Source organism: Struthio camelus, chromosome 2, assembly GCF_040807025.1.
Source record: "Struthio camelus isolate bStrCam1 chromosome 2, bStrCam1.hap1, whole genome shotgun sequence".
NCBI classification, from domain to species: Eukaryota; Metazoa; Chordata; class Aves; order Struthioniformes; family Struthionidae; genus Struthio; species Struthio camelus.
In genome coordinates this window covers 55,093,811-55,121,445 of record NC_090943.1, presented here as the reverse complement: position 1 = coordinate 55,121,445, position 27,635 = coordinate 55,093,811, and the positions used below count along the sequence as shown (strand labels likewise).

Sequence of the window (27,635 nt, the reverse complement as noted above, 5' to 3'; positions counted from 1 at the left end):
TTTTCCCAACTGGAATTCAGTGATCTAGAGTGGGCAACAATTTGTGATAATATTCTGTCTCCTTCAATCTTTTGCTGATGCAGATCATGCCATTTTAAGATCTTATATCCTTGATGACTAAAATTCTGGGACATGGATGAGCAAGGGGTAAGTGGAAAATAAATTAGGATTGTAGTTGCAGAAGATGGCAGATATTCATAGAAGGAAGACTAAAGGGACCAGGATGAGGCATAAATATTATATGTTACAAAATGTGCAGTTGGGCTTCCCCAGTAAAAGACGTTATTTAAAAAATAAAGAGTTGAGAGAGAAAATAGAAGTTAAAGAAGAGATGATAGAGCTAAATATTTTAAAAAGGACAGCATCTGAGAAGTTTCTGTAACAATGCATAGCAAAACGAAAGAAAATCAATGAAGGCAGTAACTAAATGAGAGATATTTTGAGCTCAGTCATGCAGTTCTAGTGATTAGTCCCATAACAATAAATGAGACTACTTACTACTGTAAGAGCTGCCAAATTGGACTTGTTCATATAAATAACATTTAAAATATAGAAGATACTTTGTTTTAGGAGCTCAATTATACCGCTCTTAAGTACTGCATTCAATGATTTATATGTAGCTTTTATGAAGTAGTATTTTTGTGGGTTTTGTGAGTACTGTGAGGGTGACAGAGCATTGGAACAGGTTGCCCAGAGGGGTGGTGGAGTCTCCTTCGCTGGAGATATTCAAAACCCGTCTGGATGTGATCCTGGGCAATATGCTCTAGGTGACCCTGCTTGAGCAGGGAGGTTGGACGAGATGATCTCCAGAGGTCCCTTCCAACCTAAACGATTCTGTGATTCTGTGATTCTGTGATACTCTGTTCCTAGTACCTTTCTGAAATGTAGGCAGATATTTTCCAATCAGCTATCAACATACTTGTCAAACGTTAAGAGAGTGGTCATTGCGTTTGGTAAAATTTACCCAGTTACAGGAATGCCTTATCTGAGTCTCTGATTTTCTGTGTTGTTTGAACTTCAGGCCTGGCAATACAATTGCTTATAGCTTGCTCTTGTGCTTGTAAAGTGAGTATTTTAATTCTGTCTCATACCAAACAGCAGCCTTTCCTCTTGCAAGAGTATTCCTGAGTGTCACTGCTGTAGGTCTGTGCCACTTTCTAGACCTGCTCTGTCAATAGTGCCAATAACATGGAAGCAGTTCAGAAGTGCGTTGCTATTCCTGGCTGGTCAGCCATGAGGCTAACTAACTGAGATCGCTCAGGGAAAGCTTTAGTGGCAGCTTTAACACAAGATGAGACAACCCCGGGGTAGGAATGTGAAGTCGATATTATTAACACTAGTCTTAACTACAGGTCTGACAGCTTGGCAAACATCATGAGTGAAATGTAAGACAGGCAAAGCTGGCTTTCTTATTGTGTAAGAATACAAGTAGGTCTGGATCCCACCTAGCTGGAAGGCTCTGCTGAGGTTTCTCACCTGCTCTGTCACCCAACGTGGGTCTGACAGACCTGCAGGGCCCCGTTTGTGAGCAGCTGCCCAGCTCTGGCTGGTGTGAGTGGTTCAGATGGGAACCACAGCCTAACTGGGCTGCCAAGAGCCCTCCTAGTGGAGGCAGGTTCTCAGAAGAGCTGTCTGATGCTCCTCAGCCATAGCCTGGCACTGTACCTTCTCGCATGGCTTCCATCCTTTGCCCATATGCTGGGAGTGAAGAAGACTAAGAGGCTGTAGTACAGTCAAATTCATTACTCCTACAGAGAACTACTGTTGTAAGACCTTTTACAGGGGATAAACTTGACCTCCTGTAGATCCCATTTGTAGCATTATGTGTATTGAGGCAGAAGACCTTATACCATGATCATATATCACCTTGAAGGTATGTATACCTTCTGCTTTGCTCTTCTATGGCTATAAGGTAACTCCTGTTCCACAAAGAGACCATAAAGTTGATGTCCTTAGGAGCAAACAATCATTTACTGGCTTTCAAGCATAAATTCCTAAACTCTGTCCCTTTTTCTGTCATAAAATCAGTGTTGCTGTTGCCGCCTGGGAAAGGCAGTGATACTGAGCATTTGCTGTGCTGCACAGACTTGGACACTGCGGTCTGCTAACCCTCAGAATTGCTGAACTAGCACTGTATTTAGACAGAGCAAATGGATTTTTTCATTCAGAATCAGGAATGTGCCTTAAAAAAACAAGGTATCTGTTAGGAGATGTGGGAGACTTAGCATGTATTATTGTTTACTCCAATCTGTCTGTACGGCACCTGCAATGAACTTACTCAGTGTATTACTAATGAAAAATTAGTTGCTTGCAGTTTTCATAGGAGTTTCATTTAGTGTCTTTCAGAAGAACAAAATGAACACAAGTATTTGGCTCCATTTAAACAACCGTATGTAATTTTTTAAAGTAAGATTGATGTTATATATTAGCCAATGACAGTGTTTTCATCAGGGGTTTCACTAAGGCTGTATGTTCAAGCACAGTGTGATAAATGCTCTAACACACGCCTTGGATCTTTCCTCTTTTATCACAGGTTGACAGCAATTGGATGTGAAATTTGAACCTTTTAAAGATATAATTTCAAATGTATATATTATTAACACAAAGCTGTCCTCTTTAAATTGAGAAGACAGCTTTGGGGGAAGCGTGTGCATTATACTGGTCACTTCCTTTATAGGTGATGGTAGTTTATGGGAAGTAATAACGATAATACTGGCAAATATTCCCCATTGCGTCTTTCACATGTCAGAAATGCTTAATAGTTTGGCAATACTTGCTTCAAAGTGGAGAATACAAAAATAGAAGGGGAAGAAAGTCTGCTTTATTTTAAAATGTTCGGCATCTTTTTGCGAGTGATTCCCTTAGCATCATGGTTAGACCTCAGTTGCCGCAAGAGAGAATCTGCGAAGAGCCGTCTGCAGGTAATTGCTGGTACATTGCCAGCCACAGGGAAATGGGAAGGAGCACTTGGTTTTTGTATGCATCTGAGCTTTGGTTATTGACCTGAATATCAATTGCTTGAAACAATTGCATCAAATTGGATCACATCTCCTGTTACCGGTCCCTGCTGCACCCAGGTAGAAAGTAGACAAGCTTAAAAAGAAGTGACACATGACAGTGCTCCTGACATCTGCACCAATGGCTCATAAGGTGGTATAACATTACTGTATTGTTGGCTTACTGTGTCACCTATTAATGAGAAGTTTATTTACCAGGATTATCTTTCTTAGCTTTTTGCACATGTCGTTCTCTATTTGTGAGGAGCCTTTCCTGTCTGTGCCACCTGGCAGGTGGGCCAGAGCCGTGTTAGGTTTTGCTAATTAAAGATCAGACTCGATTTCATGAGTTACAGGAAACAAATCCTGCCCTGCCCTTGGCCTGCTCTCTTGGCTGCAGACACACAAGCACAGTGTCTTTCCGCATCCTGGGTTTGAGGTTGTGTAGTGCAGGGTGCTTTATCAGTACAGGGCAGGCATTCCTTACCTGGTTGCTCAGAATGGAGTCCTGAAACAGATATAAAAGTCCTTTATAGCTGATCCCATGCGGCTTTAAGAAAAGATAAATAAAGGGCGTATGCATTGGTGCCAAAGTATATGGGGAAGCTTGTGGCATCTCAGCAACACTTGCTAAGTGACCGCAAATGAAGGAAGCCAGAAACTCACAGCCTTTCCACTGGTGAACTGCTTTTGCAAAATTTGGAAAACACTCTGCCATTGTAATTGAAGGAAAAAAAAAAGTATTTTCATCCTGTAACTTGCAAGCAACCTGCTCTAAGTTAGCCTTACTTTGAGCAAGGATTGGACCTCATTACTTTCAGAGGACCTGCCCAACCTAATTTGTTCAGTGATTCTGTATGTGAATGAAAAGTTCTTCCAGATTAAAATGAGACGAAATCATACTTTTAAAAATTATACTTTCTTTCAGGTTCTCCTTTTATTCTGGCATATCATGAAAGGATTATGTTCTCCCTTTGAAAAGAATGGCAAAGATTTTCACTAACTTCAGTTGCACAAGGTTGGGATTTGAACAAACAAATATATATTTATGTTGTATTTAAAGGGAAAAGCAAGTGTTGCTTCTGTAGTTTAAGGCTTCTCCTGTAGGGGCTTTTGAAAACATCCTGGGCGTCCTGGGAAAAATTTGTGCATAAACTCACACAAATACACCAATGTGCACGTTTAAAATGAGGCCTTGGAAATTTCTTTCCTTCCCCAAAATACCACTTCAGCTTCATGCTAATAGAAGGCTAGGCAGAGGAAGATGAACCTGCTAACTCTTTTAAACAGTACTCCACCGTTCAATTGCTTTGTGCGGTAGTCTGTCAGGTTACTGGACATACAGGAATCCTGGGCAAAGGACCATTGTGTATTTGCCACACAGCAATGCAGATTGACAAGACACAAAGGACAAGCACATTGGTGCCATAATCCTGAGTGGAAATGCCCTGGATTTTACTGCTTTTTAATCTACGAACGTTCGCAGGTTTGCAGGGACAGCAGGTGATGAAGGACTCATCCCTGCTTGCCCAGTCTGCAAGTTAGAGAAGGAGCATTACATCCTCTTATTTGGAAAGACTTCAACGTAACGTCTCCCCGTGAGTGTTCAGCAAATCAGTTTTAATTTCCAGAAGAGCCTCCCTTGTCCCTCTGCTGTGCAGTCCTCCAGGAATAGAAGGCTGAACTTCAGCAGAGGACTGCTCTGATTATGCTGATGCCGTGGATCCTATTGTCACCTTTCGTTCGTCACAGCCTTCCTACTGCTTCTGGGAAAACAGATCTCTTCAGATCTGCTGGACTTCCCCATTGCCTAGTAAAGTCACAGAGGCAAGAACTTTACATTTCAAATGCTAGAAAAAAAAGGATAAAGTTTCCAAAGTAGAAATAAAAGAATGTTGAAATGGCAAAGGAAAAACTAATGTTTTGAGTTATCTTTTTCCCCAAACACCTATGCCTTGCTGAGGAGGGAAGCAGAATAAAGATGTCAAAGGAACTTCCTCAGAAATTCCATTTAAAACCTGAGGGCCAAACCTGCTTCCTCCAGGGAATCACAGACTGAAATAGAAGGGCAAAGGAAATGGTGCATAATTGGTCCCTGTTGAAAACAATGGGACTGTTGCTTTTTAAAACCACATATTTTGTGAATGAGGCTTCCAAGGACTGCATGTTTCAGAGTTCCCTTAAAGTGAACCCTCCTAGGAGCTGGTAACCACAGCAAATTTCTGTTCTTTGCTGAATAGGACCTGTCCAGTTGCAGGAAGTTCTCTGATGGAAACCTGAAAGGAGAGTGATGTTCCCAGGGGTGCACACAACTTAAAAATTAAACTGGGCTGCTATAAAGGCAAAGAAGGCACAGTACAGAAAGTAGTGAGTTCATCTCTTTAGAAAGAAAAAAGTGAAATACAAACCCAGCTGAAATCAGTGACAGCATGTCCACTTTTGGATAGGGCTTTTGAGTTAGGCCTCCTGAAAGAAAATGTAGGGAAGCACCTACTGCTGGAAATGCTAGTTTGATCTACAGTCAGCTCTCAGCTATGCTGCCTGGCACCTGGGAGTCTTTTATATGTGGTCTAAACTAAAGACTGCCACTTTTTTAACAGTAAAAATAGTGCTAATGAATAGAAATAATAGCTTTGCATTTATCCACTCTGTTCATTGTAGCGCAGGATGACATTAGTGACTTCATCTTTACTTTGATTACATATTGCTGAAGGAACAAACAAATAGTTCCAGCTAAGTCAGCCATTTGCCTTATTGTGTTGTGCCTTTGTGCTCAAATGGAGTAGCCTGAAAAGTCTGGCTCTGTAGCCTGCCTCAGAAGGCTGTCCAGTCTGTCAAGTATTGCAATCTCTACACAGAGTGAGAACGAAAGATGTTGTATGTCTCAGAATTGTGACCTAACTTAATCTAATGCATCTAGAAGAAATAAGGTAGGGGACAATTGTGCAAACCTTCTGCACTCCCAGCTCCCAAGGAGGCCCAGCTGCAGATGTGTCACAAGGCTATAGCTAGCACTGCTGGCTTTCTCTCACCCAACGGCAAGGCTGGGCCTTGCACTTGTGTAGGACCCAGCTGTGACTTCATGAACCTCCGTGCCAGGGTAGGTGAACAGCAGCATCAGGAAGCACAACGAGGGAGAAATCAGGACACTAAGCAGTGTACTATGCTGCCTCACTCAGAGTATCCCAGCCAGAAGACATTTTCCTAGGCTGTGCTCCAGGCTGTAGCCCCTCTCCAGCCACAAAGGCTGCCAAGGTACCGGGTTATGTACTGGGGATAAGGTTACTGAGCAGAGCTGAGAAGGTTTGCACAACTGGGCTGTCGCTGCTGCTGACAAAATGCATTGATACTGAATGATTCTCTGTCTTGTGGTGCACTTTGGGCAATATCAGGTCAGAGGTTTCTTACAGGGCAGTTGAAAGCAACCTGGGAGCAATGGGGAGTAAAGGGCCAGCGCAAAAGCCTGCTTTGTTTTGTTTTCCTTTGAACACTCTTGACTACTGCAGTGGCCTGAGATACCTTTGCTATGGATACAAACGCTCTAGCTGTCTCAGTTCGTCAGGAACAGCGTATTTACAGCCTGACTGTAATAAAATCATAACCAGGTGTGCTGCTGTTCGTAGCTCCTGAAAGAGTACCTCTCTCTCGGTCTTCGTAATAGATAACATTTGCAAAAGCTCCTAACGATCTGGGAACGGAGGATCTGCTTTCAAGAGTGACATAAACAGTTAAGGGCTTCTGTTTCAATGATGCTTAGAAGCAGGACTTGAGCTCCCAAAGCATTAACTACTTTTATTTATTTCCTTTAGTACTGGTGTGGAGTAATGTTGCATCCATCTTGTGTTTCCAGGTGATACGAATGCCTGTTCTGATGAGCAAGGATGCTGTTGTATTACTGTCAATTTAAAGTACTTGTTGACAAAATGCCTGGGAGCTATTGCGTTTCCCCCCATACTAGAGAATCATTTGATTTGCTACCTCACATAGTTTTATGACCAAGCTGTTGTACTGGAGCTGGTGGGTACATGAGGCTGAGACAGTTTGTTGCTCTGCGGTGGCTGGGTATTCAGTTATTTTCTAAATTAGTTCCCTTTGTGAACAGGAAAACAGAGACCTTGCCTATCTTGGGAGCTGAACTTCTGGTCTAGCAATTCGTTCCATTTCCTTTAGCTGTACACAGGCCCCTTTTTTTTTTCCTTTTCTTTCTTTTTTTTTTTTTAAAGATAGACATATTTCATTCCTGTGTGGAGCAGCAGCATAATTTTTTTTTTTTAATGCGTGTATGTCGGGGGGCAGGGGGGGTGGTATTCCACAAGGGAGTAAAGGTGTGCATGGGAAAATCACAGGAGGCCCCATTTTCTAGCATTACAGAATCCAGATCCAAGGGTCACACCTACAAGAGCTTATTGTCAAACATGTGTACCAATGGAAAAAAATGTTTCCATGGTAACTTTCCAATGCGTCTGCTTGAAAACCATTTCCAAGAACAACTTTTTTCCAGTGGATTAGACGTTTGTGAGGTCAAGCGGCCCCTATGCTGTAGATATAAACTCACATGATATTATCATTGGTTTTTACACAGCCCAATTATTTTCAGGGAGAGAGCCTCAAACATAATCTGTACAAACAACGCATGAAACGAGGTCAGGGCAGGATCTCACCTAATTTAAAACATCCACATCTGAGGTAAGCCACATGATGCCGGCTTCCTTTATAATCAATGTAGAGAAATAGATTCTTCCAGGGTGTTATTCATCTGACCTATTTCAGACATCAGTCTTGGTCTCAGCTGCATCATGCCCTAGAACTGCCATTTTTTTTCCAGTGACTATAAAGGGAGCCTGGATGACTAGATACTGCAGTGTAGATATCCAGATCTGGAGATATTGCCCCCTCCCCTAAACGCTTTTGAAATCTAGAAGTTTAGAAAACATAATTTTAGAAAAAAGGTAGAATGAATTGGGTCTAGAAAAGAGAAAATGAAGGAGAGACACCTAACAGTCTTCAAACACAGTTGTCTGAGAAGAGGAAGGGAAAAATTGGATGAATCAGACAAAACCAATAGGTTAAACATTTCTAATAGTAAGAACAGCTAGGCACTGATATTTCACTGACAAATACCGATTATCTGCTTTTTTATGGAAGTACTCCACAGTTTATTTCACTTCTCAGTGCTCTACACGTTCTAGCTTTCTACTTCAATAAAAAGGTACTTACTGCTATACTTTTTCCTGTTGTCAAGACAACACAGGGTTGTACATCCTCTTTTTGTTTCTTAAGGATGTGTTAAAAAACCCAAACAGTTTTCTTTTCTTCTTCATTGGAAAGTTTTAAGAAGGTTTTTTATATTTTTGAGTATTTTTTTGATCTTCTAGAGTACAAGCAGGATCATGCAGTATTTGAATGGAGTATGAATGAAAATCTGAAGAAGATAGTATCTACAAGCTATTAAGAATGCAATCTTTTATTGTTGTTCTGATATTTAACTAAGGTGCTTCTTAGGATGTCAGAGGAAAATTTTGCATGACTCAAAAAATCAGCAATAGTGTTCCTTTAAAAAAGGATGAAAAGTTTTGCTCTTATTTCTTTAGTTTAGCTGTGATAGCAATAAGAATATTTGATAATCTGGAATGGGATGGTGCGTGTTCTCATTATGTGTATTGCATTTTCCTTCTATTGGTGTAGGTAAATGAAATCATTTTGTCAGTCTGACCAAAGCTTCCTGAGCACTTCAAGGTGTTTTAAGCCACTGGTACCATGGGAGAAGTGGTTCTGCCATCTCCCTGCAACTAACTGCATGTTTTTGCATCCATATCACCTCCAGCTGCTGGAAACACTGCAGCTGGGCAAAGAATCAGAGCTAGGAACTGACCCATGTTAAAACTAGTATTTCTTTTTCCCTAGTGTCAGAGGAAGAATTTGTGGGTTTGGAAATGAGTGGGAGATGAAAGGATGGGACTGCTTCTTTTGGTCACAATGCTAACTTAAAACATTAGTGAAGAAGGAATTCAACTGTATGATGCTTGCTTGTTCTGACTGTGTTGCTAAACTTCCTTGGTCACTAGTTGGCATCTTTTAGTAGCCTTGCTTAGGAGTGAAGCTTTAATGTCATTCTTCCAGTCAAGAAGCATCATTTGGAGAGCAAACAGTGCTATTACAGGAGAGTGCATTTTGCTTTTGCTTTGTTTTCGTTAAGACAGCAACTGGAAACAAAGGACTTTTTGTCATTCTTTTAGCAATTTTATAATGTGGTGGGGAGTCTGGACCCCTTTCCTGTGAAACTGTTAAAACTAAGCCTACTAATTTGTATGGGCTTAGTCTCTTTTTCTTTCATGCACTGATAGATGAAGCAGAGTTAGCATTTAGATTCATCGCAATGGCCACCTGCTATTTGCGGGGCAAGCGTTTTGTTAGTGGACTTGTTGAAAGTAAATTTAGCAATTCGGATGACAAACATGGATGCTATCGCTCTGCTTCTTATGAAGCTACTTCAACCTGTAGCATTTTAACCTTTACTTTCAAATACAGCTGGTTTTCTTCTAGGAAGAAAGATTTTCCTGTTTACAAAAGTGTAAGTTGTAAGTCCTCTGAGAACTTCTGTTTTCAACAGCTGAGCTTTGTCATTTTGTCTGGAAAGCTTTATTTTCCAGTATGCTTTCCCAAATGGAAGCAGATATGTTTAAAAATGTCAAAAATTTCATTTCCTATTTGATCACCCTCCTCCATTATTTTCCTATTTGACCCAGAGTTCAGTTGCATAATTTGATCATGATGATGCCCTGTAAAATGGATTTCCGCCCATTTCTACAATACAGAAGTTTGCTCAGCAGTTAGTATCTCTCACTTCTGGGTTGCCAGCTCAAAATGTGTTGTGAGTTTGTGCAAGTCTTAGTTAATGTGATAGAAGAAATTTTCTTCTTAAAGTATTTAAAACCTTAAACTCTTTTTTTATTCGAGAGTGTCCAGAACCTAAGTCTGGGAGCAGAGGAGGGTAAGTGCAAAGTCCAGTAACATATGTTCTGATTAATTCTGAATTTAAGCTAAATCATCTGAGACTTGCGAGTCTTTACTCTATTTAGAAAACTTTTCATGCCTCAGAACACTGAATGAGTTTAAAACCCCACAGATGTGATGTGATGCATCAGAGAGCAAAGCTTTAGAATCTGGATCCTCATAGAGGAAACAAAGTGGGAAGAGGAGAACCACTGAAACTGGTATTAAATGCCATAAAAATGAATGCATGGAAAGTGTAAAACTGATTTCTTAAACAAGGGGAGACTTTTTGTTCTTCACGAGTGAATATGGAGACATTAATGGAATTTGAGGAAAAATTGATTTATGCAGTAGGGTTGCTTCCAGGACTAAAGCACAGCTTGGTGCATTGCAAACAGAATCACTTTTTGTGCCAAAGTCTTTTAAACGTGTTATGTCTTGGAATGGTGGCTATGGATTTTGCAGATTAGATGCAAGCTGGGTTTTTTGGGAAAGACTAGAGGAGCTGTTCGTGCATGTTCCACTGGTGTCTTGTGGGCTTTATCTCAGGGGTTGTCTATAAAGTTGCAAGTGCAACTCAAGCTGGCTCGGAAGTGAATGAATCCCAGCCAGCTTCAGGTTGGAAGGTACCCTCTAGCTGTGTTACGTGCTGGTGTATGCCGTGTAATAAATCCATCTGAAAGCTTGCTCGTTTTGGAAACACATTTTTTTATAGTAAGATTTTTATTTTGATTAAGCGTTGCTAATTTGAAGGAGACAAAAGCATTCTAAAGACTAATACTGTGGGGTTTTAGCTATCTAGATTCCAAACTAAACATGTTTAATGTGTGCGCTGGTGTCCGTATACACGCACAGACCAATATAAATCCAGGTTGCAGCAGGCTTCATTGAGGTTCATGATTTCTAATGACTTTGCTTGTACAAATGTCACCATCTGGAACTAGCTCATGTGACTTCTCATATTGAAGGAACAGACTGATTATATTTAGAAATCTGAGACTCCCTAGATTTTCCTGTGGTATTACATTATGCTGTCAAACCAAATTTCTATAAAGTGAGATTCATGTGAATTCCAGCTAAAACAAATAACTGGAAAATACGCAATGATTACCTGATAAGGTATGTTACTTGATTCCTTCCTAGGAAATCAAAAGAAAGGAAAAGAACTGCTTTGCTTCAGTTATGCAGGTTATACGTTTTTTTTTTTTGTTATGTAGCTCTAGTGGAACTTCTGTATCTTAAGATGCTTTTTAAAATGTACATTACTAAAGCTGAATACATTAGAAACTTTTATTTAGGACTGAAAGGATATGTAAATTCACGTATTTAGATAATAATAATTATGTCTGCAGTTCTTCTGCTCCAGGAGACAGAATCCAGCTGTGGCTGACTATATCTGCAGCTTGAATCATCTCTTCAAGAAACCTTGATACGGTCATTTTTGAACTGCTCCTTGAAAGTTTCTAAGGCTGTTGGATTGTAAACTGTAGATTTCCTTCCTTCCTAATTGCTGTGCCTACATCATGGCCTGAATCTAGGGTTATTGCTTACGCCACAAATAGTTTTCTTCAGAAAAGCATTAAGAGATTAAAAGTCAAGCCCTCTTCTGTGGACGTGAAAAAAACAATCATTTTGCACCCTTATCCTCTCTCTAACTGTTTCTTGGCAAGCTTTAGAAGACATATGGGAGAGCTCCTAACCCGAGGGTGGTTAGGTGGGTGAAAAAGGCCTGTCACTTACTGGGCTGTGCTGTGGCACACTGAGGCTGTCACCACAAGCAAAGTTGTTTTTATTTCTGCAGAGGCAGGGAAAAACACCTCTTTGCTGCCTGGCTAGCTGACAAACGTGGCCTCCTTCACATTTCGCTGTATAGGCAGGAGCTACAGTCGGCGGTTTCCTCTGTGGGCATTTGATACCAGAATATCAGGGCAGAGTTTCTGGAAATAGGGGAGAGTATGACAGTTGTGCTTAACCCTTTCCTGGAAGGAAAGCAGTTCTCCTAGATCTGTTTCTCTAGATAGCATCAATGTCTTTTGTTTCTTGTGTTTTTTTCTTCACCTTTGCTTATTTCTCTCCTCCGTTCCTAGTCAAACATTTTGGGTTGTTCCATACATCTCAAGGCAGCAGCAGAAATGAAGGATAAAAATTGTCCCGTAAGACATAGAGAGAAGGAGTCAAATCCTATACTGGAAAACTTGTAGGTCAGAGCGTAGCAGGTTATTGCTGGGGATGTTCTACTGAGCAAATGCAAATGAATTTTGCTAGTTGATTCATGGTTTTTTCATTTCCTTGTGGTACTTTAGTACTAATCCATGTGGAAGGCAGTAAAAGAGCCAGTTGTTGTCTTACAAAGAAGTTGTAATTTCTCTCCGTATGATTATTGGCATGGGTGACTGCTAGCAGATACACCTACATGTTATGTTTTGAATGTAACAAAATCTAAGAATTGCGTTTTAAAAGTAATGTCCCACAAAGCTGTTTGTGCTTAGTTATTTGCTGAAGACACATGCTGTGACAGACAATGAGGAAAAATCCCTTTGATTTAGAGAAAGGCCTTTATGAAACAATATGCAAAGGACTATAAAAATTATTTCACAATGTGCTTGCAAATTTTCTGGTTTTGTCTTTGGCGGCCTTCCATGGCCTCTGCTCTGCTGTCACCATCCATGAACTCCACGAACATTGTGAAATCCATCTCAGGAATTCAGGGATCAGATAGGGCCTGAACTGCTCAGGTATGAACATTCTTGTATTTCAGAAGAGTTAAGTTCTGAATTGCCACAACGTGACATCTTCCCTCTTTCTTTAATGAGCTAACAACTCAGATTTGAAAATCCCTGCTGCCTGCCGAATCTGGATTCATCCAGAAGTGTTGTTCTATTAAAAAAACCCCAAACCCTCATGGGGTGGGGATGGAGCAATGAAACAGTGGATAGGTTCCCTCCCTGGTTATTGAGGACTTTTTCCCCTGTGTCGTGGGATACAGAGGAAAGCGCAGGAGCTCTGGACTGAGCTCTCTGCAGAGATGCTGTTCTTCCTTCTGAATTGAGTAGGCTAGTTGATGCCCAGAGTATTACAAATTTGTGGGACTGAAATTAAAAAGCAGCAGAGCTAAAGGTGGGTGCGACTTGGGCGGTAGAAAAGACACTGCTTTTCTAGGTGATGGAAAGCAAATTCTGCTTTCCCTGACACCCACGCAGCCCCTTTGTTTTCAGCAGGCTTCCCACCAGCGCCTCTGCAAGCCTCTTGTTAGGTGCAAGTGAAAGCAGAATTTTCTCTTTATTATTGCCTCACCTCAGAGGCAGTTCTGCTTTCACTGAACTGAATGGAAGTTTGTGAGTAAGGGTGATGTTTCAATTCATCTGTAGTGCCGTGATAGATTTCCATGCAGCCCTGCCCATCTTCAATAAATGTCAGCTTCTCCTTGTGGTTTTCTCTGAACATCTATTCTGACATCTATTGAATTGCAGAAGACCCGAGGAAAAAATAAACTGATGGCAGTACACGTTTTGAAAGATGGGCTTGGGAACAATAGGTGTTTGTGTTTATTGAGTACATCTCTTTCCATTTCCTAAGAGGATTTTCCTCTCATAACTTGAGTTAGTTGGAAATCTTTTTAGTCTGGTAGATTTGATATTTTTAACTATACTTTTTATTTTCTTGTGAACAAAAATGAACACGGTCTTCTTGTTTACATCCCAAAGTGTTACCCACTGGTCCCTAATGTCTGAAGCTTTCACAATCTGTTCCATACCTCTGCTAACACTGTGCCAGGCTTGATCTGGTAGAATGAGAGCCACTACTGTGAATAAAACTATCAGCTTCCCCACCTCCTCACTCTAGGTTTCCTCTCTTTCTCAGGAGTACTTTCTAGAGATGCTGCATATACGAAAGACAGATTATTATAGGGCTTTCTTTTTCTTAAAGGTATGTAAAAGTTCTGTTGGGAGCCACCTGCTGTAAATTTCTCTGCTAAAATAATTGCAGAGATATTTAAGGATTTGTAGAAACTCTTCTGAGGGTCAGGAAGGTCCTCCCTTTTCCTACTCTTGATTTAACAAAAGCCTCTCTGAAGCCTTGGTCTCATCCTCCTTAATGCTGTGCCTGAGGACCACTGGTTTGCTGAGCAGCGTGGACGTAGTGCAGAGCAGATGTGAACGGCTGGCTGCTGTGCAGTTGCGTTAGCCAGGTGCAGTACAGAGCACTAGAGCTGGCATGGCGCAAGTGTTAACAGCAGAGTGAGTTCATGTTAACTCAAGGCTTTGCTCCAAAGACTGGCATTTTTGACCCAGTACTACACGCCCTTTAGAACTATCTATTTTCTTGTTCAGTGAACCAGTCTGAGAAGGTGTGGGGCACAGGATTATTGCACTGTAATCTAAAGTATTAATATAATGGCAGAGATTGCTTGCTGGTAGTCTCCTACTATATCATTGTTTCACAATGCATGTATCGGAATGAAAATGCTATTAAATGCAACATGAATATTATTTCCTAAATACTTTTAGATATTTTTACAATACTGATCCCTCTAATGTCGAGGTAGACTTAGTGATAGTCATCTGTGTACTTCTGCAAGTTTTTCTCTCTGCCTATGCCATGTTTAGTTAATGGACTGGAGAGTGATTTCTGCTTATGATTCATACGTTATTATGAAGGGAAAAGTGGATGTGGAAATGACAGAAGACGTTGGGAGCTAAGTTTATAAATAATTATAGCAACTGACAGCTGATCTGATCTCAGTGGAAACTCCTGAGTAACAATGCTAAGCACTGGATCTTGGCGAATAGTCAGAGTAAGGTGGGAGAAAGAATTAATCCAGCTCTATTTGGATCTTTCTTGCAGGTGACTTAACTAAGAGTGAAAGAAAACCCTCCTTGTAAAGCAGTACTTTTGAAACTCTCGTGAGACTTTCAGACTTTTTGCCTTTTTATTTATACTAACTGACTGTCTGTAAAATATTTCCCCCTGGAAAAATGCACTGATCTATGATTTTTACTTAACAAAGAGTAATAACATCAACTATTACATAAAGCAGGTATATTGTAGCAGAACCACTGGATGCATATTATTACAGAACTCTGTGTAAGTGCTGATATAATTTAACTATGATTACTCAGGCAGCACAGTGGGTTATTTTTCTTAAAAGAATTGGTACTGACTCGGAATTGGTTACACTAATGTAAGCTCATTTTATGAAGCAGAAAAGCATGGGTGAAACAAGTGTCTTACAGGTGATGATAGGCCAGGATTCAATCTGAGCCTCACATCCCAGATGAAATATTATGAATCAGACAATCCGAATAGATAGCTTCCTTGTGAACTGGTATTTATCTAGGATTAACATAGGGACTAGTTGCATTGCACAGTTGAGGGCTGATTTTATGTATTTTTTAAAAGCACTTTTAACTAGGAAGTTGGGTTTTCAACTTTGTATGAGCAGTGTTTATTCCTGGTTTACTCTGGGAAATACTAAGTTTCCATTGTAAAACTGAAAGGTCCTCAAGCTGACAGAGCCTTTGTTTTCAAACAAAAATCGGTATTCTCCACCATAAAAATCCACGGACTTTAAAGCATATTTTCGTAGACCCCTTTACTAATCTCCCTCAAAACCTTACTTCTTTTCTCAACAGCTTTATCTGCAGTGCAGCTTCTTTGACTGCCAAAGCACCTTTCTGGAATCCAGCTGCTAAATTCCTTTGCAATTTTAGACAAAGCTTCTTCAATTTACTTTGTCAAATTCCAAAAAATAGAGCGGGGAAAAACTGCTTCTTTTTCTCTGCTCGCATTCTTAATTTAACACCTCTACTATGAGTCACTTGAAATTTGTGCTTTCGTTTAGAGATCATCCTGTTATCTAGAGCTATATAACAGATAGTGATTTAATGGTGTCACGAGGTTACACATGCAGCTGTCAATATACTGTAACTTGAGTAGTTTCAATCTGTTTCAAGTAAATGCCTCAAATTGTGAGCTTGGTTCAGTTATCTGTGTGCTTCTTCCTTGGGACTTGGCCCAGTGTCACTGAGGAAGACAAAGTATTTGTGTTAACTCAAAAAGGACTTGAAAGCAGGGCTGCTCATGTTGGCATTAGTGTCACTTTTAGGGCTTACCTGCGCAAGGGCACTAGTTCCAGCCAGATATGACTGCACGCAACCACATCGTAATCGGTGACACGCAATGACTACATTTGAATGAGAGGACGGTATTTAGAAGCAGAATTACTGAACCGAGCCAGACTAAGGCACACGTAGTCCAGTGGTGTGTCTCACATAGTGGCCAGAAGTGCAGAGTGAGCAGGTTGTTGTTTTTTAGAGCCATGTGACTGATGAGGGATGTGCCTCTTGGATTAGGACCCTGGGAATAGATGACTTGTCTAGACTAGCTGGTGAGGTGGAGGGGAAAGAAAACTGGTGCCTCGGTGGGAGTACTGAGGTAAGAGGCTCCAGTAGATTTTCACTTGGATTTGCTCTGTGTTCGAGGACTGCCCTAGTCACACTGGGGCGACCGGTTGTCCTACGAAGCAGTTGCTTATGAAGTAATATAGGAAGCAGTACAAATGTTTGATATTGTTCTGCATCCTTGCTTCCAACTTGGGAGGATGGCCTCTTGGCTATGCAGCAATGTACCTGAGTCTTTGTCTATGTGAAGGACAGCCAGAAAGTATAAGAGATGGAGTGTCAGAGAGGCAAATGTACCTGGACCCATTGGGCTGTGACTGTATTTCCACACAAGTGCTACAGTTTCAGGGGAGCTGGATGGGCAACGGAGGAGGTGGTGAAGACGCTCAAAGACAGCAGGTAGCTGGTGGCAAGGGTATGTCAGTCAGACGAATGTCTTGCTACCACATCTGGTACCACTTTTTGTATGCCTGGGTGCTATTCACTGTGGTATTGTTTATAAGATGAGTTAGCTAATGGAAGTGAGCAAGAATTCACGTAGCCTTCATGGGTAGAATCACGTCCTGAAAATCCCATGGTTTACGACATCCATCCACCCGTCTTAGACTCACTGCACAGAAATATATAACCAAGACCAAGCTTGCCAGATGTATAGTTATCTTCAAGAGAGAGCTATGAGTAGGTTTGCTACAACAGGCTATCTATTAGAGCTGTCAGAAGTAAGAAATCTGAGCTAAGTGCAGAAAATCGGCCTGGACATTTCCAAATAGAAAAAGGGACATTCATGGGAAGCTAAAAGTTATGGTAGCTTTACTAGCGTTCCTCTTCCGTCATGTCCTGTTTCACAACTTTTCAGATAGCCATTTTCAAACTCTCAGCAGGCAATTATGGGTTCATCACAGGGTGCTGGTGGCTGGGTGTGTGGGAGGCATACGCATATTTTGGCATATGTATGTATCTCCAGGGGAATAAGGGTGCTGTTATCTTTGTATTCTGAAGACTGGCAAGGCAGAGGTTGGAAATGGAAGAAACCTGGGGCTTTTAAAAACAGATCTATTTGCTCTGTAAGCTTGGAGATAGTCTGTATGTAGAATGTATGGTAATAGGTTGGATAGATTAAATATAACTGCTTCTCAATTTCCAGGTAAGGAAAATGTTTAACATGGGCCTTGGTGTGGGGAGTGGTTCAGAAGCCAGTTGCTGGCATTTGCCGCTATTTTCCTTCATCTCCAAAGCCCAGCATCTGGGCCTCTCTGGCCTTTGCAGGGGGCCCTAACAGGGCCACATTCTGCAAGTTCAGTGCCTGCATCTCTGCCTAAAAATACAATCTATCTGATTTTGCAGGGCATGAGCTGGCTGATGCTCAGTAGTGTATTGAGTAGTTTTTGTTGTTTTCATGCAGACATTTTGTACTAGTTTCTCTGTTACGACTCCCCTGCGTACACCTTGACTTGCGCTTTTGAAAACACTTCTGTGGTTGTCAGTGGGCTGCGGAAGCTCTGAAATCTGTGCCCGCAGTGAGAGTGCCCTCAGAGACAGGCAGCAACCATCTCAAGTTACCTGAGGGAGCAAAGTGTTTTCCACCATAGAAGCAGGTTTCCCATCACAGATACAATTAATCTACAGTGTAAGAGCCTTTCATAACGTGAACGGTTTATCAGTTACATATGGCGTTCCTCTCTCAGTTGTTGAAGAAGGACAATGTTTGGTGTACGCTGAAGTTGCCAGGCAGATAGCATCAACAAAAATCCATTAGAAGTTATTTCAGGAAATGCTGGGTAGAGTACGCCTCTTGGTTATTAGCTGCAAATGAGAATTACAGTTTCTTGCCCTGCATCAGTATTTTGAAAAGTAGCTCATGTTTAGAAAGTGTTTTGTGATCTTCAAAAATTAAACCCGAGAGGCATAGTGTGTGCCTTTTCTATCTGTATAATTTATTTATTACTTAATTGTAGTAACTAAGTAGAATTGTTAGTCCAGAGAGACAGTTAAGTCATCCAATATCCGATATTTGTTGACAGGAAAATTTTAGAAAGCTGAATTTTCTAATTGCTTTGTGACCCTACTGATATGATTTGGAGGATGTGGTTTTACCACCTTTACTGTTGCTGTTTACAGCATAAGCAGTGCAAATCGCATTAGGTGGCTGGCATTTCCTGTGCGGTACTAGGATTCAGCACTGTTGTGCAGAAGACTCTTTGGGCTACTAGATCTGAAGGGTTTGGAATATGCTCTGACTTGATAATATGCATACTGGCTGAATGGCTCGTGTGCTTGGAATTGGTGTAGTGTTGGATATAAACTCTCAGAAGTAGAATTTTTTATGTGGCCACTGCAAATGCCATTATTTGTATGGTCTGAGATTTTTCTCATCTCACTATTGGTCTCAATATTCCACAAGCATAAGTTCTCTTATCAGGAACTGCGGCTTCTAAATGAGTCGTAACCCCCCAGAATAGCCTTCCTTTGGTATTATTGGGTACTTCTGATCTTTGTGTGGCATTGATTTTGTTTAATATTTTTGTTAATGACTGACAGAAAATAAGAGAGTGCTGATTATTGCTGCTAATGGCACAAAGTATTGCCAGGACAGAGGAGAACCTGAATATCCAACAGTAGGATCCAGATGATTTAGAGGGTTAGATTAATGGAAGGGGATGAAATTCAGTAGTACAGAGTGAAAGATCAAACAGATGATGACTTAATAATAAAAATGTCTGCTATGATCTGAGAGTCTGTTAATTCGATAGGAGGGAGGTATTGCAACAGGTCACAGAATAACTAATGTGTGACAGCTGTGAGGAAGACCCTGGGACTAATCAAGAAAAATATGTCCAGTAGAGAGAGGAGGAGTTAGGCCAGTGTAGCACACAAAATAAGGCCTCCTGTTGAATGTTTGCATACAGTACTTATACGAAAATGAATTGACACTGAAGCGGTTCAGTAAAGGTGGGGGGATATGAAGCTGTCTCTTCTGTTAGAGGCAACTAGAAGACCATGGTGTTTTTAGTCCACACAATGATGGTTGGAGGAGGAAATTGGGGCTTTTTGTAAATAATTTAGAGGATCAAGCACAAGAAAAAAGAAATTTTTCAGTTCTAAAGAGATTTATTAAAGGAAATTATTATCAGGAGATGAAATGTTACATGTCTATCTAGAGCAATCCAGAAGTTTTTATAGGGATGCTGTACAAATTATGCAGCTGTGGAAAAATGAAAAATCTCAGCACAGTTTGTTCAGACTCTATGCTCAATATACATTTATCTTCGTGTCTGTGTTCTCACCTTATCTAACGCACTTTACCTTTTCCTAAAACTTTGACAAAATTACTAGCGGTGTGGCTGCTTTGAAGTATGAAACATTTAATTAAACTCATCTGACCTTTGGCTGATTAAAAAGTCCCCTTGAAAGAATGTGTTTACTGGTAGGTAAAAAATATCTGACTTTTTTTTCAACTTCTCACCTGTTTAATGGCAAAATATAGAAGATGTGCTATTGTTTAAGTCTGTCAGTCTTGATGAGTCATTACTACAAAGTGGTATTCCTTTGCATTGCACTAGAAATTTGCCAAAGAAACTTTGAAAGCTAAATTAGCTGAGGGGGTGTACTGGTGAAATTAATACCTTCTATACCAAAAGGTGGAAAGTTGTAGGAAATCATTCAACAGGACAAACATTAAAAAGTGAAAACTGCCCAAGACTCTAAGCTGACACATGGTGAACTCACATGTGAGTAATCAAAGAACTGATCATGCCCATAAAGATATTTCTATAATTGCAATGAAAGGTTCTTGAGATTCTGGGCAGTTATAATATGATATAGGACTTTTGAAATGTAAGAAATTTGGCTAAGCCTTGGTATTTCATTGTCTACTTGGACAAGTGACCCCAGATAGCATACAAATGTTTCACTCTAATAGTGTAATTACAGTCTGTTTCCTGCCTCTCACAGCTGTCTTTCTGAAGGAATATTAATTGCTTACAAACTGTCTATGCATTGCTATAAGCTTCACTGAGATTTAGTTGCTTCCAGGTCAGAATGGAAAATAACTTCTAGCGTGCATGGTTTAGTACAAAAAAGGTCTTTGGATAGGAACTGAAGAAGGTCCTATCCACGCAGAAGCATGAAGTAAATATTTCTGAAATTTTTACGTTGACAATCTCATCTAATCAGAAATCAAAATCAGCCTAGACTTTGATATAGAAGTATAGGCTGTGGCTGAAGAATAAGGACATCTGAAGAGAGAGTGGCAGTATGGGCACAGGAAATCTTCCCAAAAGCCTGAAGTCTCCTTTGTGGGTTGTGACTTGTTTTCTCAGAGATTCAGCATCTTTCTCCAGTTCCGTTAATACCTGCTTCATCCCAAAAGCGTATTGCTGTTAATAAACTTAGTTAATATGTGAAGACTATTTCAAGCCTTTTGAAGAAAAGCAGTCTTCAATCTTTTCTCATTTGCATATGTCACCTGTATAGGTCTGTTGGATTTTTTGGAGACATGAAGAACTTACAGGATGAGTATAGGAAATATAAGTGAAATTTCCATGATAAGAAGTGCATCAAGTAAAATCCTCTAAGATATTCACATAACCCAAGTGCAGACATTCTCTTCACTCTTTGCGTTTGAAACCTTCCCCTTTTAAATGAAGGACTAAACAAATATGGGTTTTCATCTACGTACACTCCTCACAGGTCCCCTACAACTTCTAGGCAGTAATTAGCTCATGTGTTGCAGAAATCTCATTAGTAATGCAGGATCAGCCCCCGCAGTGCTTCCTGCCCTGCTCATTGCTTTGCTGTTTCACCTCCACCTTTGCTCTGGATGACTGCATGCCAGGTGGAAGGGCATTATTCTGTATATTACACAATCTGACGTTTGAAAAGCACTGACAACTGAAAACAAACATATGTGGCATGGAACTGGAAAATTCTTTTTTTAAAGGGATTAATGACACCTGTTGTGTTGGATGCTGTGACTCTGGGAGCTGAGCTTCCAAAACACAGATGCTGGATGGAGCACTCCCGTACTCTTGTTGCTACATCCAGCCGGAGGGTGGAATAAAGCCGAGACCTTGGGTGCACCTCAAACCCCTGGTGACCAGTGAGTGTCCTCTGCTACCAGACCAGAGGAAATGCTCTAAAGGGGAGACTAGCGCAGTTAAAAGGCCCATAGCAGGCACGTTCCTCGTTGACCTAACAGTTCAGTTGATGCCCAAACTTAGATATCAGTGCATGTTATGAAGTTGCCTAGGCTCTGCTGTGATAGGCTCTCTGACTAGGTGCCTGAGACCCCAGAAGGGACCAGTCCTCTAGGCAATCTCTCAGTCTGCCTAGAGTAAGGTGGCAGCACTGTGTGAAAGACAGTGTGGCTGCTACGGTCTGGCCACTGTGGCTACCCGACATTTACATTTGGCTAGGGCAGTGTTTTATAAACATTTTGTCACTGCAAAAGTTGGCACAGTTCTTCATCTCACTTGCTCCAGCTCTTTTGATCCCTGCTGTGTGGATGAAGCTGCCACCTCTCCTTCACTGTGCCATCACCTCCAGCAGAGCCAGATTTGATGCTGAAAATACTCCAAACCTATTTAACTCTGTGCAGTCAGTCTGGTGTCTCTGCACCCTGGGACTGAGGGGAGCTGTTAAGTAGTGTCCCAGGAGAGTTTGTTTGGCTGGGGTTTGTGCTGCAAGTACTTGAGATGGACTCAAGAGAGGGAAGGGCATCCAGCCAGACCTGGGAGACCACAGGGCTGCTGCTCCTGCTTGCCTAGTGAGTTCCCCATGCTCTGGTAGATAAGCAGCAGGGCCATATTTTAGGATTGGCCAAGAGTAAATGCAAGGTACCTTGAGCAAATGAGCTAGTTGGTTGACTCTGTTATAAAGTGTTGGAATTAGGTGGGGTTTTTTTTTGCTTTTAAAGGATCTTTTTGATCCTTTTAAGGCTTTTTGAGTTCTGTCATGGAAGAGGATCTGTGCGATTGCACTCCTAAAAGCGGAGTTTCGCTGACTGGCTGGCTGGCTGGCTGCTGCAAAAGGGCTTTCGCAGTTCCTGCGCTGAGCCAACGAGAGCTAGAGAAAATCTCTCTCTTGTTTGGCCTGTGCTTCCAGTGCAGAAGTGCCTCAGCACCTTTGGAAAGTGGCGTGTTTTAAGGGCACCATCTACTGGCTGATGTAAGCAAAACGATGCAGCAACCACTTGCTAAAATAATGAGCACTTGAAATTCCTCAAAAGCCTTTTCTGGCTTAAAAAAAATCCATTACTGTTCAGAGGACATTGTCTTAATAGGAACCAATAAATCTGATTTCTACTCATATTTTGCATTCTTTTATGGGGTTTCTCAACTGGCTTGGTCTTGTCTCTAGAAAATAGCATTTTTTAAGGAAAACAAAGAATTGTTAAAGTTTCTGTGTGCATTCATAGTATGTTTTCCTACCAATTTTTCCCATCAGAGCTATTTCTCATGGTTTTTCTAGCTATAAAAGAAGAAGTCGCTGTTAGCTGGTAATTCATCTCCTTGATAACTCTCCTCTCTTTCTGTAGTTTAATAAAGTGAGAACCCCAAAGAGAATCATTTATGCTCTTGACTAACTGTGTACCTGCTGTGTCACATAAATGGAGGGGAGTTATGCCAGTATGAATCCGTGGCAGAAAAATGCAGGATTTGTATGCGTTTGTTTTGAATCTAAGTAATATCTATGTACAGTTCCAATGTTGCGGGATTCCTCTGCACAGCTTCTGAAATTTCATTTAATTGATTTTTAAAATGAGCCTAGAGAATCATAAGGTATTTCCTTATCTAGGAATAAAAATCTTTCTTACTTTTTCCTTACCAGAGTCATTAATAACAATGGGGAAAAAGTGATGTTTTATTTAGGACTTGGAAAACAAAGTACAGTAGAAAATAGGATTAGCGAGGATGACTGTGATCATATATTGCTATGTATAATTAATGGCTAGTTCTTAAAAGTTGGGCAATTATATGATTCATTTATAATGTGGGATAGGACAATGTTTGTGTGTGCCTATAGTGTGCCCTGCTAACTCTGAAAGCTGAACTGAACAGGCATACCAACATTCAAAGTAATACATTTGGTGGCATTTAAAAAAGTATTACAACTCTATCTGTGTGCATGTATGTATATATAGAAAATTATACATACACATACATACATGCACATGCACATGTATAAATATATCCAAATGCTATTACTTTTTTCCTTTATATGCTTTAGAATTGGTGTTATCACTAATCTTATACAATGGGACACATAGATTTAACGATTTTTATTTCTCTGTATTTTCTCTTTTCAGTTGCAAATGAAACAGGTGACAAAAATGCAAGACCGCTTTCACGATTTGCCCGTAAGTAGACTTTTTTATTTTACCTGATTGATTCCTACTTCTACTGTAGAAACAAACACAATTAGTAAGTCTTTTAAACTCATATTCCTCTCAGTCCTGTTGTACCAGTTCATTTACAATCCAGAACTGAGGAACCATAGGACTAAGCTGGAAACGTCTCTTACATATTCAGTCTGACGGAATGGAGTTGATGCAAATTTCAAACAATGTAAGGCTTTATGCCTATACTCTTGTTTCAAGCATAAGAAGTTATAAAAATATAAGTGGCACAAGCCAGAAGAAGTTGACTGCAGAGACTACAAAGAGATTTAGGTCGAATCTTAAAAACAGCATACTAAGAATGTATTTAAAACATGCTGGTAGTTCCTCCATCATCTTTTGCTTCATACAGTAAGGTTGAGAATTAAAGATGTGGTTTGGGGTTTGAAATAACAGTATTCTAGGTTTGAACTAAACCAAGGGATGTGTCTGGTAGTGTAGTACCAGCTCGGCATGAATGGATCATGAAAAACATGTGTGACAATATATAGGAAGGAGGAAGATGGGAGATCCTCTTTATAATACATGCAGTTTAATGATGCTGTGTTACCACTTAGCAGTGGAAAGTCCCCTTGTTATCTTTAAAAGGCAGCATTTGCCATCATCCTGGGTGGTGCAGATCAAAACAGCGAAAGAATTTACATCGACAGTGCAGTATTTCACACAGGCACAGGATGGCACTCTGTGCATGCCGTACCTCACATAGGTAGCTAAGGTAAATAATACAGAATAGAATAGTGTGACTATAAAATCTATCATATATAATGACTTACTGTCATGGGACAGATTGAGCAGAACAAAAAGCAAATTGTACTGGAACTCCTTATACCTGACTTAGGGTTTATTTTCCTTCATGTTGTAGGCAATAAAGTTTAGGAAGGGGCTCTATTAATCAGTCCTGGCTGGTTCAGCCCCCAAAATGCATGTAGCAAGGGAAATCACAAAGGAGATGTTGAACTTCAAACAAACAAAGGAAATGTTTTGAACTTCTTCATCACTTTGCCTTTTGTTTATTATGGTTACTAAGTAGTAGGCATAGGGTTGGAAGATTCTGTCCAAATACCATTTATTCCTGGATATTTGGGTTATGAGGACTTCATACTTCAATATTACATGACCAGTAGGTCAAGCATAATGTCATGACATTTGTAACTAAGCTGGCATTTCAGCGCAGAATCTTACATTCATAAGAACACGATTTTTGAGGGGAGAGATGATGTTGTGTAGAGAGTAGGTTTGAGACCTAGGCATAACAGGGACGACTTCTTGTTTTTATCCTGGCTCTCAACCAGTTGGTGAAGCCTTTCTTGCAGAGTTAGGAATGACTTGCATTAAACGGAAGAGAACAGACTGGTAGATGCCTATGAGCTAAATGAAAGCACAAGAAACATGAAGGAAGATAATAAAAAAATACAAAATAAACAGCTCCTTTCGTTCAGGAGCAAAGAAGAGGGAAAGGCTGCTATTACTGTTAAATGGGGCAATGGAAACGACGTCTGTGTTTTCATCCCTGGTAGCTAGCCTTGCAGGGCAGCGAAGTTTCAGAGAGTATTTGAACACCTACCAGAGCAAATATACCACAGATTCTTTAAGCAGACTTCTGCTTTTTAAAATAACACCCAAGTCTCTTCTTTAGTTTTTGCCTCTAGCTCAGCTATAATCATCTTTGACAGGGTATAATAAAATGAGGGAAAAGCATTTTTGCAAATGTTTACACTTATCACAGTGATTTGAAATTAAAATTGAGTTGTGGAGTGTTATTCATTCTAATGCTAGGACTAGCCAATTTCCTGTACTCTTAAATGTCAAATTGCTGTTCATTTAGGAGAATATGAATTTTAGAGGTCCTACTGCCTTTAGCAGTGGTTACGGTGCCTGGTATCTCACTGTGTCATCTTACTAGAAGTAGTACAGCGCCATCAGTCTTTGAAGAGTTGTGGCTGCACCTACGGGGATTTAAGTCCGTAAAGCTTTCAGCATTCAGCTTTTCAGGCAGTGAGAAGCTTCTGCCAGATGTGTGTTCATGCAGGGCCATTACACAAAAACAATCATTTCCTGAATGCACGTCGCCTAAGCATAACTGTTGGCAGTTATGGGCAGACGAAACACCGATTAGAACAAGTGGACATGAGCTTTCACCACTCTAGTGAAGTTAGTTAGCTTCCAATTGTTCAGTTTGATGATGTCAATCTTCAGATGAATCAAGTAGATCTAGATCTACCATCTAGGTCTAACCATAGAGATAAGCTTCATGGTATGGATATCCCCATGATAGGAACAGGGCTGGATGTATGTGTGGAGTATGGAGGGAAAAACAATATGTACACTGAAACAAGTGTTTGTTTATGTTTTTGTTTAAAACAAAAGTATTTGAGTAAGATGATTACATAGTTTTCAGTGGCAGTTAGTCACCTGTCACTGTTAGTTTTCAGTGGGAGAGCAAACAGTAAGGTACTGCTTGTATCTTTTGGTAATTTCTGGACTGTGGAGTTCTGCTGCTGTCTGACAAGCTGGAGGGCTTGAGGAGTACAAGAAAGAAAAGTTTGAGGAGAGTTGAGGAAAAGAAGAGAAGGAGGAGGTTTCATAGGCTCAGCAGATATCTTTGAGTAATTGTGAGGGAAAGCCTCAAAACTCTTGAGCAGCTTCCTCTCAGAGGAGGATGACTTTTGCAGAGGACAGCAGCTTTTTCACCAAGTGTTAATGTCCTGCTCTCCTGTCTTACTGTGCAGCATTTGTGGCTTTATGGTAACTTTTTTTTTTTTTTTTGCTGACCTCATCTTAGCAGAGACTTAGACACCTGGATCCAGCTGTGTTGAATATGCCATAGTTCCTAGCAAAAGAAATAGTGCTCTCAAAATATTATAGGGGCTCACAGTGTTTTTAGCTCTTTTATGGGTAGCCTGCATGGATCAGAGTTTGGTAATCTGAGACTCTTGCATCCTTTTATAACCCACTTATTAAACAGGAAGACAAATGCTTATATATTTGAATAAAATGTAAGAAATACTGGGAAATTTGGGTGGTGCTTTAAAGTACAGAAGCAGAGGTATTACCATAACACTGAAACTCCTTGAATGCTTAAAGATATATTGACAATATACTAATTTCTGTAGCTGTCATGCAGACATAACTGGGCGTTAGACTAACTGGTATGTGTATTGATCTAGCTATGGTAGCAGAAAACTCAGCACAGGATGTCAATCTGGGTAAATACAGTTCTTGAATATTAAATGACTGCTGACAATTAAGAACAGAGACGCGTATGAATATGGGAGCTTTCCTGGGCAAAAAATCTGAAAGTTATTTTGGAATGGAACAGATAAATGAGGATTCTTGCTGATCTGCATTAATGGGCCTTTGCACCATTCAGCCTGTGTGAAAGCAATATATGGTAAGACAAAAACAGCAAAACAAGTCTGTGCCTTTTTGCAGAAGCAGATATTGCTGCTGCTAGCAGGGCAGTTTCTCATGATGTTCTCGGGAGATGTGGAGTGGCAAGTCGTCCATTCAGTTTCCTCTTACAACAGTTCCTCTGTTTATAATAGGACAAGAAGTCAACGTAAGTCAATAAATGTTAGGTCCATCATCTGCTTTTTAATCGTCTCTGCTGCACAATTAAGTCTAAATACTAGGGAAATATTTGAAAATCTTACTTGTATAGTCCCCTGTAAATATGAGTTGTTACCTTTAGAAATATCCCATTTCTCAGAATACTGTTTTTATTTTGCACAGAAATAAAAAGCCCATGGAGAAGGACTAGCAGCAGAGTTGGTGTATCTTACTGCTTTGAAATCCAATAAAAGCAATGTTGTACCTCTGTAGTGGGAAATCTCTTGGCACTATTATAGT

At 40.4% G+C, this 27,635-nt stretch overlaps 1 protein-coding gene across 8 annotated transcripts in view; it reads left to right on the top strand.

Moving 5' to 3' along the window:
* PDE1C (phosphodiesterase 1C) overlaps positions 1-27,635 on the top strand; it is a 411,928-nt gene that overhangs the window by 74,834 nt on the left and 309,459 nt on the right. For all 8 annotated transcript variants that reach the window (XR_011139751.1, XM_068935844.1, XM_068935837.1 and 5 more), the window contains exon 2: positions 23,697-23,747. Coding sequence is in view for 6 of the 8 variants with exons in the window: in XM_068935837.1 (XP_068791938.1) it covers positions 23,697-23,747 (51 nt within the window). In the remaining 2 variants the exon portion in view is untranslated. The remainder of the gene's footprint in view (positions 1-23,696; positions 23,748-27,635) is intronic.